We start from the raw sequence: 18449 nt of genomic DNA on the forward strand, positions 1-18449 counted from the left end.
ATGCACTCAAACAGGTGGTGAACTCTGATTACTCATTCAGCCAAACACTAAGTTGTTGAATGACTGCTGAGCCATAAAGTTAAAATGCATACAGCTACCAGTGGGGATCCATTATGTAATTCTTCCTTTTACAAGTTGATAATACTGGTATAACCATTGTGCTTATCCTCTTGTAAACTGCGGTTCTTATTTGTGAAATTATAGGATACCTACAAGTGTTTTTCACTGAGGACTGTGTACATGTTCAACTTCACTACAGTGAAGTTCAATATTCAAACAACCGCAACTGAAAAAATAGCCAATCAAGTTGTAGAAGTGTTTTTAAAGCAGTGCCACTATTAAAGCATTAGATGGTATAAAGAGGATAGAAGTTTGGTTTCCAGGGGTTGTAAAAAATTTCTATAACAAGCATGATTAGAGGCAGTAATCTGGACTCGTGCCTAACAAATCATCACTAGCTTGAGATCAAGTTGCCTATGACGCATCTTTTTTATTTAGGGTCGACAGTGAATATCCAAACATAACTCTTTATTCAAGTATTAAAATGTAAAGCACATTATTTTGAACAAAGTACAAGAGTCAACACAATTAGAAAAGCATAACTCAAACGTTTCCTTCACAATCAATGTGTAATACATGTCACTTCTCACACTTATCGCCTCTCCTCGGGCTCCTCCTTAGTTGTGTAATGCATAGAAATGTTTGCACAGTAGCTTTAGTAAACTACAATCCTGTGTCCCAAAAATATCTCAGTTGGTCCCTTAACTAAAATAAAGGGAATGACAACAAAATGAAAGTATCTGATGAACGGATCTGACCTAAATTAACTAAAGTGGCCGCTAGCCAAGCAAGTTACTGCACTTAGCAAATCACTTTCACACATATAGACTGATCAGTTCTGAGGGGTTTTCCAGCATTTGGAGTACAAGAATGTTTATGGTGAAGCTAATAACATTATTAGCGTTAGTATACATATCTTCATGAGCTGTGTAGCATTTGCACTGAAAGCCAGATAGTATAGCTACAAACATAATGCTGCTTGCCTATTAACTAACATCAAAATAAGCCCAAACCTATGTACTATCCATCAGGAACATCATGCTTGATTTTTTTTTTTTAAATCAAAAAATCAATGTAAGAAAGGCACAACAAAATGAGATCAATATCCCAGCCTAAATTAGAATTATTGTTCTCGCACAATTTCTTTTTTCTCTCTCTCCACCGTGTATTTTAGAGTACTTATTTAGATAAATTAATTGAAAACAGTTACCTCATTTTAAATGAGAAGATTAGCAGGCAAACCTCCCAGTTTGACAGGAACAGAGGCATGGATATTTAAAGAGCTTTTGTGCCTACGATTTGGTTTAACTGGTCTATATGCCCTTGATATTTGACATCGTCATAAATCTGGTAATCAGAGTAGCACATTACTTACAACTGATGTAATGGGTTCAACACTTGGGAGACATCTTGAAATAACCAGCGTGACCAATGGGAAAAACCCAGTGGGAAGTCCAAATGCAAGTTAAAAAGGTGCTGCTATGAGACATCATTTAACATTCTTCCTGTTTAAGCGAAAATGAATGAAGGGTGAAGAAGACACACGAATGAAGCAATTGACATCACCTTGTAGCCACTTTGTAGGGGTTTGCCCCGAGCACTCTCAAAAGAGGAAGCAAAAACCGTTATTTCTACTTAAGTGAAAAACATACTTCCTTACCAAAGTGCCTGTGAGTGCTTTAGATTGCAACATCTTCAGAAAATTAATTCAGTTTATAGAAGCAGTGCTATCCTTGCGACATGAGCCATGTACTGACCTTATAACGTGGAATTAGTAACAACTCAACAAACATTTCTGGGGGGGAGGGGGGGCAATTCAACAAAATATGTCTGCTTATATAAGAAATAAGATGATCCCCAGAGAAGAAATACACATTAATATAACATAAACGTTAACATTAAACTTAAGATTTCCTAAACAATATTAAGTACCATGAATTCCAACAAATCACAATGCTCTTAAATATGTGCGTCACAAATCAGTCCCTGCTGCCAACAGTGGAAGCTGTAATACAAGGATGCACTGCACTCCCGAGTATTTTCTTCCACGTGTAGCACTGGGATAAACTGAAAATGAGCAAACTGAGGAAGTGAACTAGTGGAATGATATGGGCTCTGCTGCAGCATTAGACTCCTGTTTGCTGAGGTCTTTGTCTTCAGTCATCTTTTAAGAGACGGGCAGTCTCAAGAGCAAAACCTGGAGCTGAGTCATGTCCACCGCAAGGACAATCAGAAAGTCCTACAAAATCCTGGAAGAGCCTGTCGCTTTCCTGCCATCAGTCCGCTGTGATGCCCTTCTCTCTGAGCTCCTCTGTCACTCGCACCAAGTACGTGGGGTCAGGATAGCCGAAACTGTAAGAAGGAATAAAAAGCCATCACTGCGCCGGTATGAGTTCAAGCTCAAGTAATAGTGGCAACAACTGACAGCACATCTCTGTCAAGAACATGGATGAGATGCGTCACTAACTGTTCACCTCCAGCTGAAAGTGAGTACATACCAGCGTGGCCCGCCCCATATTGAGGTCTTGTGGTGAATGTCATTCCAGGTGATGACGTTTTGCATGCCCGTAGTCATGGAGGTACCGATGGTGAAGATAAGGCGCTGTTCAAAGGCCCGGCGTAGCAGGCCCAGCACACGGTTCCCCTCAGGGCTGTCAGGGAGGTAGGCCACACGGTCTGTTCCTGGGTACCGCACACCCGGGTTGGGATGTTCTGGCTATTAAGAGTTAAAGTGTGATGATCTTATAAACGCATAAATGGCTTTAAACAATCAAATGCCTCAGTTCTGGGGCACTGCTACACATCCAGGTCTTGTATTTTTAGCCATATTTCACACAGCAGGAATGTGTTTTTTATATAATCTATTACAGCTACTTTGTAATTTTGACAGTTTCTTCAATCCAGGAGAGATTTTAGGAAACAATAAAGACAATCTTAAACCTTAATTTGATAAGAGATAAGGCACCTGTGGCACATTCTACCCCTTCTACTTGGCGTCTGTTTCCTGGGAAGGTAAACCCCACAAAAGTGCAGTTTATTTTTTCAGGGGAATTCCGACATTGACACTTGTTTAAATTTCCTACTGTGTGGAAACCAACTTTCGTTGTCAACAGATGTTTTCTCAGCTCAAGTTTGACGTTTACACAGTAAGACACAGAAAAGCTGAATGCAATCTAGCGTGACAGGCTTTGGAGAGATTACGACCCTTATTATGTAGATTATCCTGCATCCTTAGAATAACCTTTTAAGGTTAATGAACTTCCCTCTGGAAACTGTAAATTTGTGGCTACATTAAAGGTCATTAAAGTCAAACAGCGAGACATCAGTCATGACAGAAAGAGTAAATATACGCAGTCAAACTGAGGAGAGAGACTGTCATCATATGTGCAATATGGTTTCTTTTATGCCAAAGTAAGACTCTCTTACATAAATACACTCCTATTCTTAATTATTCACTGGAATTCTAATGATTAACAATGTTTAACAATCTGAATTATAAGTCCAACAAATTTCTTTACACACACACAAATGATTACTAAAACTTTTTCCCCTGAGTTGCATCTACTGTCCACATCTACTCACCGCCTGTAAGCCAGGAGGGAAGCTGTAGATGATGCAGATACACCCATAGCCTTCATGGCCAGGAAGCTCCAGATCAGGATCTCGTTCTACAATCATCGAGCCATTGGCAGGCTGATTCCCAATCAGCTGCCCATACACCAGCCGACAGACGGGACACGCTTTCTTCACTTTAAAGGCTTGATCCAGGCAACAGCGACAGAAAGAATGGCCACATTTTTCCAGGGTAGTCTTCTCCACTATGTCCCCCATGCAGATCGAGCAAGTATTACTGTCCTCGGTTTCACCGTGGGAAGCCATGCTGGAGTCCACATCTTTCCTCTGGGCAGCCTCGTGGAGCATGACGCACGCCTCCTCGTCAACAGGCTTCTTTAACCTCTGCTGCTGTCTCTGGGAGCGCCGAGGCTGGGGAGGTGGAGGCTGGAGCAGGCTCCCCTCTCCGTTCTGCTCCAGGACTCCCACACAGGGCAGCAGAGCCCTCTTCCTCTTGGATCCCCCCTCCTGTTTGCTCATTTCTTTGCGGGCACAACGGCATAAGTCAATGAAAGCTTTTCGCGTCTCGCTGGAGATGGGTCCATCCATCACACCAGCCCCGACGCTCCTCGAGCCTTCCACCGGCTGCAGCCGAACAGCACAGCAGCCCCCCCTCTCTCCTCGCCTAATGATACCAGCACTCATCCCCTGCTTGTGCTGGAAGTCAATGAGCCAGGGCCGCCCAGCTGCAGTCAGGTAATCCCACACTGCCTGTGAAACCAGCACCTCATCACTGCCCTGGCCAGCACTCACACTCATCTCATCAGAGGAAACTGCACAGAGAGGCACATGAAAGTCATCAGTGTTTGAGCAGCAGAAGCAAGTTCAAACAAAAAGTGTTGCTTTTTCATAAGCATTCATCTTTTAATGAGACATGGCCGCAGGAGTCTTTTCACCTGTGCTGTTTTGTGCTTTTCTATATAATTTAGGCGCTCAGGCACACGCACATAAAACCACCATAGCACTCGCTGTGTTTTGCCTGCAGTGTATCTGTGCATGAGAAATTAATCTACGTCTATTTGCAGCGGATTCAGAAAGAAACATAACAGCGTCGCGGCACTGCTGAAGACGTATCAGCTGTTCCCAAATTCAGACTGTAAACAAGGGAAACTTAATCCCGTCACACGCGCGACAACACGAGGGGGGGGAAAGCCCACTGACAGCGGGGGCCACACGCAACAAAAACACTTGAGAGTGACACTTGTTTTGTGGTGAAAGGGTTACCTTGTGATCCCATAAATTCCTTCAATCGCGAATAAAGCGTCCTGTTGAACAGAGAAAGAGAGGAAGAGACTGAAGCACTGGAATAAACGTAATCACAGCTGCTCGCCGATATTTACACTGAGACATTCTCCACCGCGGCGGCAGCGATATCGCAACATTAGCTTAGCCTCGCACACATTTAGCTTGAACATTTAGCTAGCCTAAGTGTCTCCACCACACCAACCCCTCCACCTCGATCACTTCGACACCTCACCCTTTGCCGTAGCTCGTCGCTGCCTGTCAGGGAGGTTTCTGGCTGGATTAAAGAGCACTGAGCTCCATCGGAGGAGGCCTGTGTTGTTGTAGTTCTTAGTTATTGTTGTTGTTAAATCTGACGTACTGCTGCAGTTAAGCTAATCTTTTTGTAGTCAAGACATGATTCACATCTCTGAAGGATTTAAAACGGACGTTCCCCAAACCCTGCGCCTCCTCTTGTCAGTCACGCCTGTGTTTGCCTTCCTCATACGTCCTTGGCGTAACACGGAGTAAATAGCATTTGTAGTTGCTCTTCTTATCTGGCTCCGAGCACACTAGCCGTGTGTCCGCCTTTTACAGTCAGATAATTTGTTTCTCCTCTTCATTCTGCCCGCTTGTGTCTGAGCTTTCTAATGTAACCGTGCCCTTTCTGTTTAGCGCGTGGCAGCAAACATTATTAAGGAAACTAGGACCTACGAGAAAATGTGACCAGGAAGCTCGTCACTAAGCTGACGTGATTGGCTGACAAATGGTGTGTGTGTGTTTAATAATGTGATTCATTCTGTAATGTCATGATTATCAGCTTTTATGATAACAGAAGAATACATGGAGCATGACAGCTTCTATGTGATAATTTATTTATTAATGTCACAGTTCAGAATGTTCTGTATACTACAAATAACAATACTGATATCTGTCTACTTATCTATCTAATCTAACTGGATATCTTATCCAGTTTAGGGTCTTGGGGGAGGATAGGGTAAGAATTCGGATGCACACTGGACAGGTTGCCAGGGCTAACACAGGGTTAGAAAAACAATGTAGTAAGCATATGCACCAGTAACAATATATTATTTGGAACATGGTTATCATTTACTATTCATCCTGTGGTTACTAAACAATGCAAAAGTCTTGAGCCATCCTTCATTTGTTTATATTTTTTTATCTACGAGAATAAATGGCAAATAGATCATATTTAATAATGTGCTTATTAGAGCAGCTATTTTATTACCAATATCAAAACATTAATTAAAAAAATCCCTTCTCTTGTGCTTATAATAAGGTTACACGTTTTTCTTTTACTTGCCTGTGTTTATAATTTTTCTGAACAATAACCAAGATCTGAGATCAGGGTTGCATTAATGGGAGATGACAGTAATCCGCCATCATCCTGTCATGAATTTACTCTGTCCTTAATGAGGCAGCAACACGGAGCCTGTTAAAGGAATTATTAGCCCTCACAGAGAGGAAAAGATAAGGCAACTCACTGCTCGCAGAGATGACTGAGGAGATACACCACATTAAACATCTGTTCATTTTCATTACAACACTTTCTTGCCAATTTATCAATTAAACAGCTATTGAGTCTATAGGCATCAATCAGTGTCTGTTCGTAGAACAGGAATAGAAAACATCAGTTTCCTATTCACTGTGATAATAAAGGTTTCCTTTAAGCCTAAATATGTCTTATAAAATACAGCTCAATATTATTAACCAATAAAAGTGAGCCCTTTGACATTTCTCTTATTCTATATAATTTTTACTTGTTTTCTTTAAGCTAATTTGTATATTAGTTCTGTTTCTTGGCGTTCTATCTTTCTGAAATAGATAGCTCCATTGACTCCATCAAACAGATCACAAGTAAACTTCTGACTTTAAAGATTTTTCCTGTGTGACAGGAATACATACGATCCTTGAGAAACTGGGACTATTGTGGAGGTCTGCACTAAAAAGCTTGTAAAGAGATCAAATTAATATTGAGCAGAACTGAATTTAGCCTTTTGGTTCAGCCCTCTGCATCAGTCTCAGTTTCTCATTAATTAATTCCCACCCCTGTTAAAAAGGAACAAGCAATGTGCTTAAGAAATGCAGTGTTTTTACAATATCACAGTCTCTATCCTTCTTCTTTTCACTTTATGTAGGTTTGTGTATGAATGAATAATGAATGAATGAATTATGATATGTGTGCTTTCAATAAAATGAAGTCACACGAGACACTAACACACGTTTACAGATCTACACATACGATACTTCACATTTTCAAATAAATGTTGATTTAAAAGTTGAAGTAAGTTTTCATCTTCCACTTAAAACAACAGTGGACGCAAGGGCATAAAGATCCTTCTCCAGACTGATGTATGGTGCACAGTTCACGAAAAAGGCTTTCAGTGAAACAAAAATTCTAATATAAGTTTAATAAAAATAAAAAATAGAAAAAACATGTCAGCTGCTTCCTTCTTTGTCTAAATTTCCACAAACTGCTTCAGGTGAATATCTGCGATAATGGCTACCCGTCCAAGGTGTACCACCATCTAAAGAGGTTGGAAGGTTTTGTTTTGTTCACTGTCCAACTGCTGCTACAGCAGCGAAACAGAGCATCATGAAGCAAAGTAATGCAAACAGTTCTTAAAACCATCGCCCTTAAACTGTACTGCGATAGTGACTGCCTTTGCTTTTTAATTTCTTTTTAAGACAAGATGAGATTTATATGTTTAAAATATAGTCATATCTTGCTGAAGACACCATGCCTTTGAGCACAGTGACTAATGGGTCATTATTCACTGAGACTGGGGCAGCTCCAAGCTTTGTGCACCTGGCCTTTTATTTCTGCAATATTAAATCTCAAAAGGGGTTTTAGTATTACACGTGTCATTTTAATGCTTTCTTCATGAAAATTGTCTCGGAGAATGACACAGATACTTTATTGCTCTGAAGAATAATACATAAATGATAGACTACAGCAGAATTACCAAACCATTATGAAAAAGTAATCTAAGCCCTCTATAAATCCAGCCATGGGGGGCCACAAGCCAGTGCTGGTCCAAAGCCCGGATAAATGAAGAGGGTTGTGGCAGGAAGGCATCTGACATAAAAATCATTGCCAAATCAAGAATGAGATTCCCATGCTGGATTGGTTGGAGCCTTGGTTAACAATGACACTGAAAACTGTGCTAATGTTGGCAAGACAAAAGAAGGAGAGAAGGGGAAGTGTGTTTGGAAGGTAGGCTATCTTGTAGAAGGAAAAGACAAAGACCACAGAAAAGATTAATGAATGCAGTGAAGGAGTGGACACAATAAGATGCTAGAGATACGGTGATTATGGAAGCAGCCAGAAGAAGAAGAATCAAAACCCTCTATGACTGTTTACATTGTTCAGAGATTTAATGTGCACCATCTTACTGTGCACAGCTTTAAAATAACGTTTTGTTTTGTTTGTTTGTTTGTTTTTACATTAATTACATCTAAAGCACATTCAACCATTTTTTGCAACATACTTGTCAGGCCATTAAAGGCGATCAGGACTGTAAAAAAGAAAGAAACTGGCTTTAAAACTCACAAAAAAACAAATTATGGCTTATTATCTGGCAGAAAAACTAGAAAGATAAGCAACAAACTATTGTTAGATCATCATTTCTTTAAAAATCATTAACTCACAAAATAGCTTTAGGTAGATGAAAAAAATTGCAATATTGAATTGAAAGTGTTGATAGTGTCTACTCTATCAATCTACAAAATAAAGTACATCCTGTCCCTTACATTTCATCATCAATTTCATCATCCACTTACAGGTCTCAAAACTAGATAAATACAACTTCAGATAGACAGCAATCCATGACATATTATACTGTGCCATTATTTAACAAAACTATGCCAACATGCAGAAGCACTGTGTGAAAAACACAGATGAACTCAGTACCTTGTAGATCACGGCTGGTAGAAATGACTTGAAGTTTACTGTCAGATGTTTTTTCAGTCTCTCGCATAGTTACAGATGAATTTATGCCCTCTCATTTTTACAATACTGCTTCAGTTCATTGAGGTTTGTGGTTTAAGCTTGCCCAAAATTGGGTCATGCAACAGAACAATGAGTCCAAGCACAGCAGCACATCTACAACATGGCTGGGAAAGAGAAAAAAAAGATAATCAAGATGCTTTAGTGGCTCTGTCAAAATCCAGACTTCAACCAAGTGAAATTCTGTAGTGCAGCTGCATGAGGCATGACTGAATTTTGGCAAGACTTTAGCCGTCAGGCGGACAGATTTGCATTTTGGTATACCATGAACTCCCCCATTGTTGCCTTAATGAGTGCAAGGTGTGCAGGTCGTGTGGTTGCAAAATAAAAGCACCTCAACAACCATGCTTGAAAGTTGGTATGAGACGTTTGTGCTAATATGCTATGTTTGGTTTTCTCCCAACGTTGTGCTTTAGGCCATTTTGGTCAAACCTCTCCACTTTGGTCTCTCCGGCCCAAAAGACATTGTTCTCGAAGTCTTGTGGTTTATTCAGGTGTAATTTTGCAAACCTCCGTATTTTTATAATTGTACTGTCGCGAACATTTAACCTGCAAATAGAGTCTGAGTAGCACTTGGGGTTTTTGCAATTTATCTGAGCATTGCATCATATGACTTTGAGGTGAAGTTGCTGGAACTTCCTGGGAAGATTGTTAACTGTCTTGGGTGTTTTCCACTTGTGAATAATCTTTCACACTGTAGAATAATGAACTTTAGATTGTTTGAAAATGGTCTTATAACCCCTCCTAGGCTGATGGGAAGCAGCAGTTGCTTAAGATCATTGCTGACACCTTGCATCCTTAGAATTGTGTAAACAAACACGTGAATGCTCCACACCAGAAAAATGCCCAAACCTCTGCTTTTACAGAGGCGCTCACATTTAAAGGTGATCAATTTGTCAAGTGCATTTATTAGCAGCACCAAGCTGCTACTTACACTTTTAATTCTTATGGAAACAGTAATAGTGTGCTTACTTTTTCACACACTACCTTAACCTTTGTTAAATAAATAATGACATAGTGTAATATGATATATTTTGTTGTTTATATGACAATGTTTTTACCCAATTTTAAGACCTGCTAAGAACCAGATTACTTTTGTTAAAGCCTAATACAAAAAAACTGACAAATGAGTGTACATTCAGTAAAAACTTCATACAGCAATCCCTCCTTCTTTGCACTGCCTCCTATTAGATCCATGGAATCAGCTGTTCATAGTCTACCACACCTTAATAAGCTGGAGTGAATGAAGGACTGTACTGTCACCAGTAACCTATACCCTTCAGCAGAATACATGAGGCATGCAAAATGCGCCATTACTGTCTGATTCACATAGCTCCCCTTTCAAATATTAACTACCTAACTTCACTGCTTCTATCCCACGCATTCAGAAGCTGCAGGCATTGTTATTCTACCCGTTATCATCAGTGTCATCTGTGGCTCCGTCCTCAGTGAACACTCATATGACTGTGTTGTCCTCTTCTTTCCATCCACTGGCTTTTGTTCTATTTGTGTTTTTTCTGGCAGCTGCCAAGCCTCATACTGGCAATACTGCCTCTCTCCTCTCCTGTTCAAGTACAACTGCTTGAAGCAGCTCCCAAAGTGACATCAGCTAGCCACTGATTACATCCCCCGATGGCCTTCTGTCAGTTTTCATGTGATTTTCTGTGAGCTTAAGTGCTTTAGTTTACAAAGAAAGCCACTAGAAGAAAAACACAGAAGTAGCAGGTGCATATGACACCCTCTATTCCCATGGGCCTAAAAAGTTGTGCTTCACTATGATTCATAGCCAAGGACAATGCTAGAAAGTCATCTATCGAGCAAGCTGTGAAGCTAGATGCTTTGGTTTCCACCACTGTATCTCGGCCATTTCTTGTCTGTTTTGTAGTAAGATAGGCGTCACTACATTCACTCCTTCAAAAAAAAATTTTTGCTCATATTTTAACTTTGTGTATGAGTATTTTGTGTGTATTGTAGCATGACGGGAGGAGTACTTTGTGTGAAGACTCCATTTCTATCCAACGTTTGCAAACATGAGCAAAGCATTTGCAGTGAACCTCTCCTGAGAGGTGGTTTGCGTCCCGTTAATCGCACTGTACCAAAATTGGCTGCAAATTGATGGCACTCAAACAATCATTCTTAATGAAGCAAGCAGGTGAAATTAAGTGGGGGCTGCATTAGGAAGGTCATCCAGCATAAAAAATAATCTACCAAATCAAACATGCCTAGTGACACCTTGTGAATAAGGGAGTAGCTTTTATTCCCTTATTCACTTTTATGTTTTTGTTTTTTTACTGAGAGGTCAATTTTGCCTGTAGAACACTTTCTACTTTAAGGATTTACAGCTATATGCTATAGAACATCATCGCTTGATGAAGGCATATAAAATAAGAATGAAGCTTTCCAGTCTAAAACCCTGCATTATTTGTAATGACCAGCAGGAGGGAGAATCCACTGCATGGAAGCTTGTTTACACCAGTGAGGGAAAAAGAAACATTTTGATTGGCAGAGCTAAGTTTAACTTTAATGTTATCTCAAAATGTTGAGATAACTCAAATTTTTAGGTTATATTCTCACAATTCTGAGTTAGTAAGTCGATATTTTGAGGTAGTATCCCAAATTTTTGACTTATCCATGGCAATTGTTTTTCAGTTGAACAAACAAGCTTCTATAGGTCACATATGAAGGGACCCGAGATTTATTTTACTAGACTGCTATACAGTTTCTATATAGTTTCAAGTTATTTTTTACTCACTAACTCAAACTTGTAAGAAAATAACTTGAAATTTAAAAAAAAAACTCAAATAACTGCCGCCAATATACCCAGTGCATTGGTTGCTTCGTGCATGGCCGGTAACATTATCACAGAGTCACTTCTATTTATGCCGTTACAGCACAGGTAACCAAAGTACTCTCCTGAATGATACATGTAGCCACTCAGACAATACCTCCACATCAGCACTGATATAGGAGCAGAAGAAGTCAAAACCAGAAGCAAAGAAAATTGCAGTTCAAGTTTTTGTTCAACCTTGAGACATTTGGGGGGGGATGGGAGTATACATATATTTACAAAAAACTTGAATTTTACAGTGTTTATTTATCAGATAAAATAAGTTAAATGTCAGTGTTATTATTGTCCGGCGGACACGCCCTTCGCGGTCTAAGTGAGCAACTGTGAAATGGGTCGGTCTAGCCTTCAGAGTTACGTCATGAGCTCTCTTGGTGGAGTGAAACTCTGCCGTCTGCTCCTTGCTATCTAAAATATAACCAGACGCTGGCGTAAATTCTCGACCATTTCACACTTCTGTTTAATCCGTTTTCTGTTTTATTCAGCTGTGTGAAAAGCCCCGGAGGAACCCTCCTGAGGGATTAATAAAGTTTTATTTAATCTAATCTAATCTAATCTAATAACTTTAATCTCAGACAAACCGATTTACTCACGAACAATTAAAACACTGACAAAAGCTAAACAATAACATGTTTAAGTTATTTAAGTGACTTATATATCATGTTTAACCTGAGTTAAACATGATATAACTGCGAAAGACCGCAGGGGTTTGAAAACGATGTGCCGGGAGTTCGCTGTTCTCGCCGGCTCAGATATTTGAAGTTTACACAGCCACATTCTCGCCAGAAAATATGTTAAAAGTTTATTTGCGACCCAGAAAGAGTAATAAGAGTAATATTAAAACTAAGTAGCTGCAGTAGTAGTAGCCATTGTTGGAAACTGGAATTGGCTGGGCCAATCTGGGATATGGTTTTTCAATTTTGTTGTCCAGGTGGAAAATCGGGAGAAAATTGGGAGAATGGTGGCTACGGGAGATTTTCGGGAGGGGTACTGAAATTCCAGTAAATCAGGAGGGTTGGCATGTATGGCAGTGACAGCAGTACAGCCTACCATGTAAAAAAAAAAAAAAAAAAAAAACGGCGCATGACCTACAGAAATGGCAGCTACCGACAGCAGACGTGACACCATGCAGCAGACTGTGACAGCACTGAGCAGCTCCTTCAGTGGGAGACTGCGGCACCCACGGTGTGGGACGGAGAGATTTCGCAGGTCTTTCCTCCCCACTGCTGTCAGACTCCACAACAAAGACTTTAACTGATCAAGCACACACATCCATACATATGCAATAATACTAAGTGCAATAATCCTTTCTGTCATCGTTGTATTTTTACTCAGTTGTATATAGTATTTGTATTTGTATTCTATTTTTATCTTATTGTATATTTATTTTATTTTATTCTACTGTATATAGTATTTTATTTTATTCTATTCTGTACAGTTGTGTACTGTATTTATTCTTATTGTATTCTAATTTTTGCCTCATAACTTTTGCACTGTCCACTTCCTGCTGTGACAAAACAAATTTCCCACGTGTGGGACTAATAAAGGTTATCTTATCTTATAAAGGTTATCTTAACTTAAATGTCACCTCTGTTGTCCAGTGCCAGCAGCACCACACAGAGGGTGTAAAATGGCCCTTAAATAAACAATGGGCCATGTCCATCTTTTATATACAGTTTATGGTTGTGCCAGAAATGGTCAGCTACTACTACGACGTGTGAACTCAAAGCAGTAATTGCTGTAAAGTTTAAAGTGACAGTGAAAGCACTGGTTTGCACCTTGAGCAGCTCGCCCAGTTACAACAATCAATTAGTTTTCATAGTGACCCAGTTATCCTATTACTGTAGAACTCAAGGAAGCCTGCTTTCATCGAGTTGTAAAACTCATAAAAGTATGAAGTGTCCTCGCTCGCCATCAGGTAGGACGACATTATTCAGGTGGTGGAGCTCTTTCACTGCTCTGGTTCCATGAGTATACTCTTTCTAGAATAATCTCCGGCGGCTTCGATCTGCCGAACACCGTGCTCACGTTCCAAATACCGGACGTCACGAGAGAACGTGAAAAACACGCGATATTTCCAGAGACACCAGTGCATATGTTGTAAACCCGAGTTAACTGTTTAGTTGTCAGTAGTCATTTTTGCCGGGCACTACTGCCAGACAACAGTGTGAATACCGTGGTTCTTCGAGGGAGCTTAAATTGCTAAAACAGTGAATATGTAAGTCTTGATTTACCGTGTTTACCTGGTAACCAACTAGCTACTTGTTAGTGCGGATCACCCACCTCATACTAGCTAAGTGAGCTAGCACACGAGTTAGCCTCAGCAGTTCAGCCGTACTTAACACTGTTGCCGAGACAAAAAGGCACAACTCTTCGTTAACGCCACAGGCTACAACTTTCCATCAATCTACTGTATTTTTGCACAATCCTGTCTCAAACTCCTAAACGTGATCTTGCATTGTTTATGGACCTGACAACAGCTCAGTCATCGTTAGCTAGCATGCTAATGTCAATGAACATGACAAGGGTAATGCTAAGAGTGGAAAAGCATGATGTCACGCTCCGGGGTATTCACTTTAAGCTAACGTAAGCTAACACGCACTTTCACTTTAAATGTGATTGCAAGACATTCTTCTCTTAACCCTGTGAAACAATGGCCTCAGTGTGGTTCACATCTAGCAATGGCGGATTATGGTAGTATTACCCGAAACCTTTCAAGTGCGATAATCTAATTGTACCTCCGATATAGATATATATCTCAACAAGTGCATAGTTTGGCTTAAAAGATATTGTAAACTTTTTATTGGACAACAAGTATTAGTATAGGACGGATAAAGAGGGCGTTTGGGAGGCCTATGTGCTAATTTCAATGAATGAGTTACGCCTTTCTCAATTCCACAGTGTGTGGGTACTGCACTCTATACACGTGGGCCATGATCTTATAATGCCCACACTAGGCAGTGGAAATATGAGATCAGAGAGATGCATTGGTTGTTTTGGATTGTCTTAATGTTCATTTTTCATTTTTGTTCTTGGTGTATAGGCAGCCTGCAGCAGCCAAGTGGTATGACAGACGAGAGTCTGTCTTTATAGAGTTTTGCATGGAGGACAGTAAAGATGTGCAAGTAATCTTTGACAAGTCCAAATTCACTTTCAGGTAATTTGCATTGTTAGCATATTAAATGATGACATTGTTAAAACCCTGTTTGCTAAAAGTGTCTTTAAAAAAAGTCTTTCATTTCATCTTACAGCTGTGTCAGTGGAACAGATGATATCAAACACCAGAATACAGTGGAGCTTTTTGGGGAGATTGACCCTAAAGTAAGTTTTTAACTTGTGCAGACAGTTCAGGTTGGACCCTGCGTACCATTGTTAGGAAACCTTCACCAGTTTCTCCTTCTGATATACAGGAATCCAAACACAGACGCACTGACAGGTCTGTGTTGTGTTGTTTACGAAAAGCAGAGCCTGGGAAGTCATGGCCAAGACTTACCAAAGACAAGGCAAAGGTAACTCTCAGCAGTATAACATTTACAAAAACTCAGAATACATCAAAATCTCATAGTATACATCATTACCTTGTTGTTAACATTGTCAGTTACATTGACCCTCAAAGAGGTAAGATCAGGGTTTAAGTTGAAAGGTGGAGCATGTAATGCATATGTAATTTTTTTTTTTTTTTTTTTAATGGAAGTAGGTTTAAGAGTGAATGACATTTTTGGGAGAATCAGGTTGTTCATCTTTCATTCAATAAAAAGAATTAAGAAAAAGGAAGTAGATAGGGGTTTGTCTCCATCAGGTTGCACTTTTATTAAGTATTTTACAACTTGCAACTTACTGTTTAAAAATAAAATAAAATAAAATGACTCCACAGTTTCATCTGCTCCGCTATGAAGGACTGTATTATAAACAGTAAGCTCTCTGTTGCACAAACAGTTTGAAACCATTTCCACATTACCCCGAGCATTGTTCTGTTTTAAAAAAAATACCTAAGTAAATATCAAAATTATAAAGTGACTGAATTTTAAACTTTGCCTAACCAAAACATTTTAATCTACTTGCTTTTAGTGCAACTGGCTAAGTGTGGATTTCAATAATTGGAAAGACTGGGAAGATGACTCAGATGAGGACTTGTCAAGTTTTGATAAATTCTCAGAGGTAAGTGTGTCAAACATGCACAGTCTGCTCATTGTTTGACTATGTTCAGCTAAACTGACATGTTGATTTGTGTCCTGCACCTTCCTCCAGATGATGAATAGCATGGGTGGGGATGATCTACCAGATTTAGATGGAGCAGATGAGGAGGTATAATATTTGTTTGTTTTATATAGCTATAGTACAACTGTAATTTGGCATTTAAATTTTATATAACAGGTGTTACACATAATTTTAATTGTTTTTTCCTTTTTTTTGCAGCATGAGTCTGCAGACAGCGATGATGAAAGTACGTAGCGATCTGAAAGGGCTCTGTTGTGATTTATAATCTGTAGTCACTAGATCACACGAGTCCCAAAACTCTGATAATGCCTGGCAGTGCGAAAAAGTGTCAAAACAGATGATTAATTATGGAATAATTTGAGTAAGAAATTACACGTGTGGGGAAAAAGTCACAAGTTATGAGATTTTATTTAATAGAATAAATTTTTATTTATTCAATGTTTTTGTTTTTATACATGTTAAGATTGCTGCGTTTAAACAAAATGCAACTAATGCAATGTACATAAGACTTTCAGCCACAGCTAATTTGCAGACCTTGTCCCTGGTTACGCTTTTCTCAGACAGTTAGAAAACAGCAATAATAAGAGAATTAACAGCAACCATGATAAAGAAATCCCATAATTCATAGCACTAACACACATTTGGTATATCAGGAATTGTTTATTAGTTTCTTTAACAATCCACTTTATCCAAAAAGCCCATAGACTTTTTTTGTAATGACCATAGCCATAAAAATTAAATTTCATACTTAGATCATGTTTTTAACTTTCTCTTTCAGAAATGCCTGATCTTGAGTAGTTGAATATGGATGCCACCTCAGTAGTTAACAAAGTGAGTTCTAAGTTTGTTGAAGAGGGAGACTAGGCATGAGTTGGCATCCACGTTGAAGAAGAACCTAATCTCGACGCAGTTTCCAAAGCGACATCCCTGAAGGGAGTGGCAGGGAGTGACTGTTGGATGGAGACATGCACAGAAATCCATAGCAACATACAGTGCTGTGCTTTGCTGTTTTGTTTTGCATGGACAATTCTGTTCAAATGAAAATGTTATTGTTCATTGACTTAAATGATGATGTTATGGGATGTACTGATGTCTTACAACTTCTCTCCGTCTCTTTTTTTTTCCTTTTTTTTTTGCCGATGTCAGGTTATGTATTAAACGTTGTGATTTCTAATGAAAAGAAAAAAAACCTCAAAAATGCCTATTTTCCAAAAAAGTAGATTTTTTAATAACAGATTTTCCCCTTTAATGTTTGTATTGTAAATTGCACATATTTTCTTTGTTAATTTAAGAGGCAGGAGTTCTGCTTGTAATGGGTTTTTCAAATGTATGCCAACATCTACAAATATTTAACAATAACTTTTTTTAAAAATATGTTTCAGCACTTAAAATAAACATGCTTGTGCAACTTAACAGCTTGTGTTGAGGTTATGGTAGTGGAGTGCTGCTGTTGTTCCACGTAGTCATGCCTTTGCAAAGATGAGTTTCTTTATGCTGTTATATGAATCATCAAAATTAATTTTCTTACAGATATTCCGAGGTGACGGCAGAGATCCTGTGTAGTTAACAAAGTCACACAAATGGTTTAATCCCGTATAGATTATAAATGTTTATCATATACAACAGAACTATGATTGGAGGTTTGTTTGATTCAACATGTGTTGAATTCTTTCTTTGTCTTATATTGTGGGAGTTTGGCTATTAATTTCTAATAAACTTTACTGGTCACTGTAATTGTTCTCTTGCCCATAGTGGCCATAGTCTTGCCTTCCTAACAGTTCCATTGTAAATGATGGAAGACTGCACTAATATATGCAAGTTCAGCTTGATTAATATTGAGACTTTTGCCGTGTGAGTCAGCATGTTATAAAGCTTTCCTTTTAAGAACAAAGTTCTCAATAGGTTTTGTTTTTGCTGGAGCGATGGCAAAGCTCAAAGAATTGTATTAAGTTACTCCAATTTGCTCTTCAAAAGTATTTTCACGCAGAACAAAGACTGCAAACGTACCATAGTTCTTAAATTGAGCTTCATAAGGAAGGGGTCTTTTAAGGGTCAGTGCTAAGAGATTTGCAGCAATTAAAAGTCCATCTGTAAGTACTGCATTAAAAAGAACTCTGAAAAATCTTTATATCCCATGATCCAAGTTCTATGAAATGTGAAATAATGGATTAATCACGTCATAGTGTCAGGCTTTTCACAGAACTGCACTCAACTTTTCTCTAGCCTTTAAAAGGGAAATTCAGGGGCTTTCCATCTTCTTTGTTTACTAGAAGGAACTACCCAAAGGTCACAAGTACTGTAGTTCACCTCAGTGAAGTTCGTGGGCTAGATAAACTATTGCTATAAGATTATAGTTTGTTGATGAAAGATGTCAGTGATGATCCCAACTTCTCATAACAAAAGCCTGTTTTTTATATATATATATATATATATATATATATATATATATATATATATATATAT

At 39.0% G+C, this 18449-nt stretch overlaps 2 protein-coding genes across 4 annotated transcripts; one reads left to right on the forward strand and one right to left on the reverse strand.

Annotated features, from left to right (window-relative positions):
* Nucleotides 1–513: 513 nt before the first annotated feature.
* dtx3 (deltex E3 ubiquitin ligase 3) lies at nt 514–5610 on the reverse strand. 3 transcript variants are annotated; one of them, XM_085260364.1, is made up of 5 exons: nt 5150–5610; nt 4897–4937; nt 3643–4445; nt 2559–2776; nt 514–2412 (listed from the first exon to the last, which is right to left on the reverse strand). In XM_085260364.1, the coding sequence occupies exons 2-5, from the start codon at nt 4907–4909 to the stop codon at nt 2337–2339; spliced, it is 1110 nt and encodes a 369-aa protein (XP_085116490.1). In that variant the 5' UTR covers nt 4910–4937; nt 5150–5610; the 3' UTR covers nt 514–2336. The 3 variants fall into 3 exon arrangements, with proteins under 3 accessions (XP_085116490.1, XP_085116492.1, XP_085116491.1); XM_085260366.1 differs by lacking the exon at nt 4897–4937; XM_085260365.1 differs by lacking the exon at nt 5150–5610 and having other exon boundaries at nt 4897–5073.
* An 8201-nt stretch (nt 5611–13811) lies between these two features.
* Nucleotides 13812–17720, forward strand: ptges3a (prostaglandin E synthase 3a (cytosolic)). Its single transcript, XM_085259924.1, has 8 exons — nt 13812–13986; nt 14812–14925; nt 15020–15089; nt 15179–15277; nt 15837–15926; nt 16017–16073; nt 16185–16212; nt 16765–17720. Coding segments are annotated over exons 1-8 (480 nt in total). The 5' UTR covers nt 13812–13984; the 3' UTR covers nt 16785–17720.
* Nucleotides 17721–18449: the final 729 nt, after the last annotated feature.

This window comes from Mchenga conophoros, linkage group LG20, assembly GCF_057382185.1.
Source record: "Mchenga conophoros isolate Kocher_MC1m ecotype Shallow Benthic linkage group LG20, M_conophoros_male_GT1.1, whole genome shotgun sequence".
NCBI lineage: Eukaryota > Metazoa > Chordata > Actinopteri > Cichliformes > Cichlidae > Mchenga > Mchenga conophoros.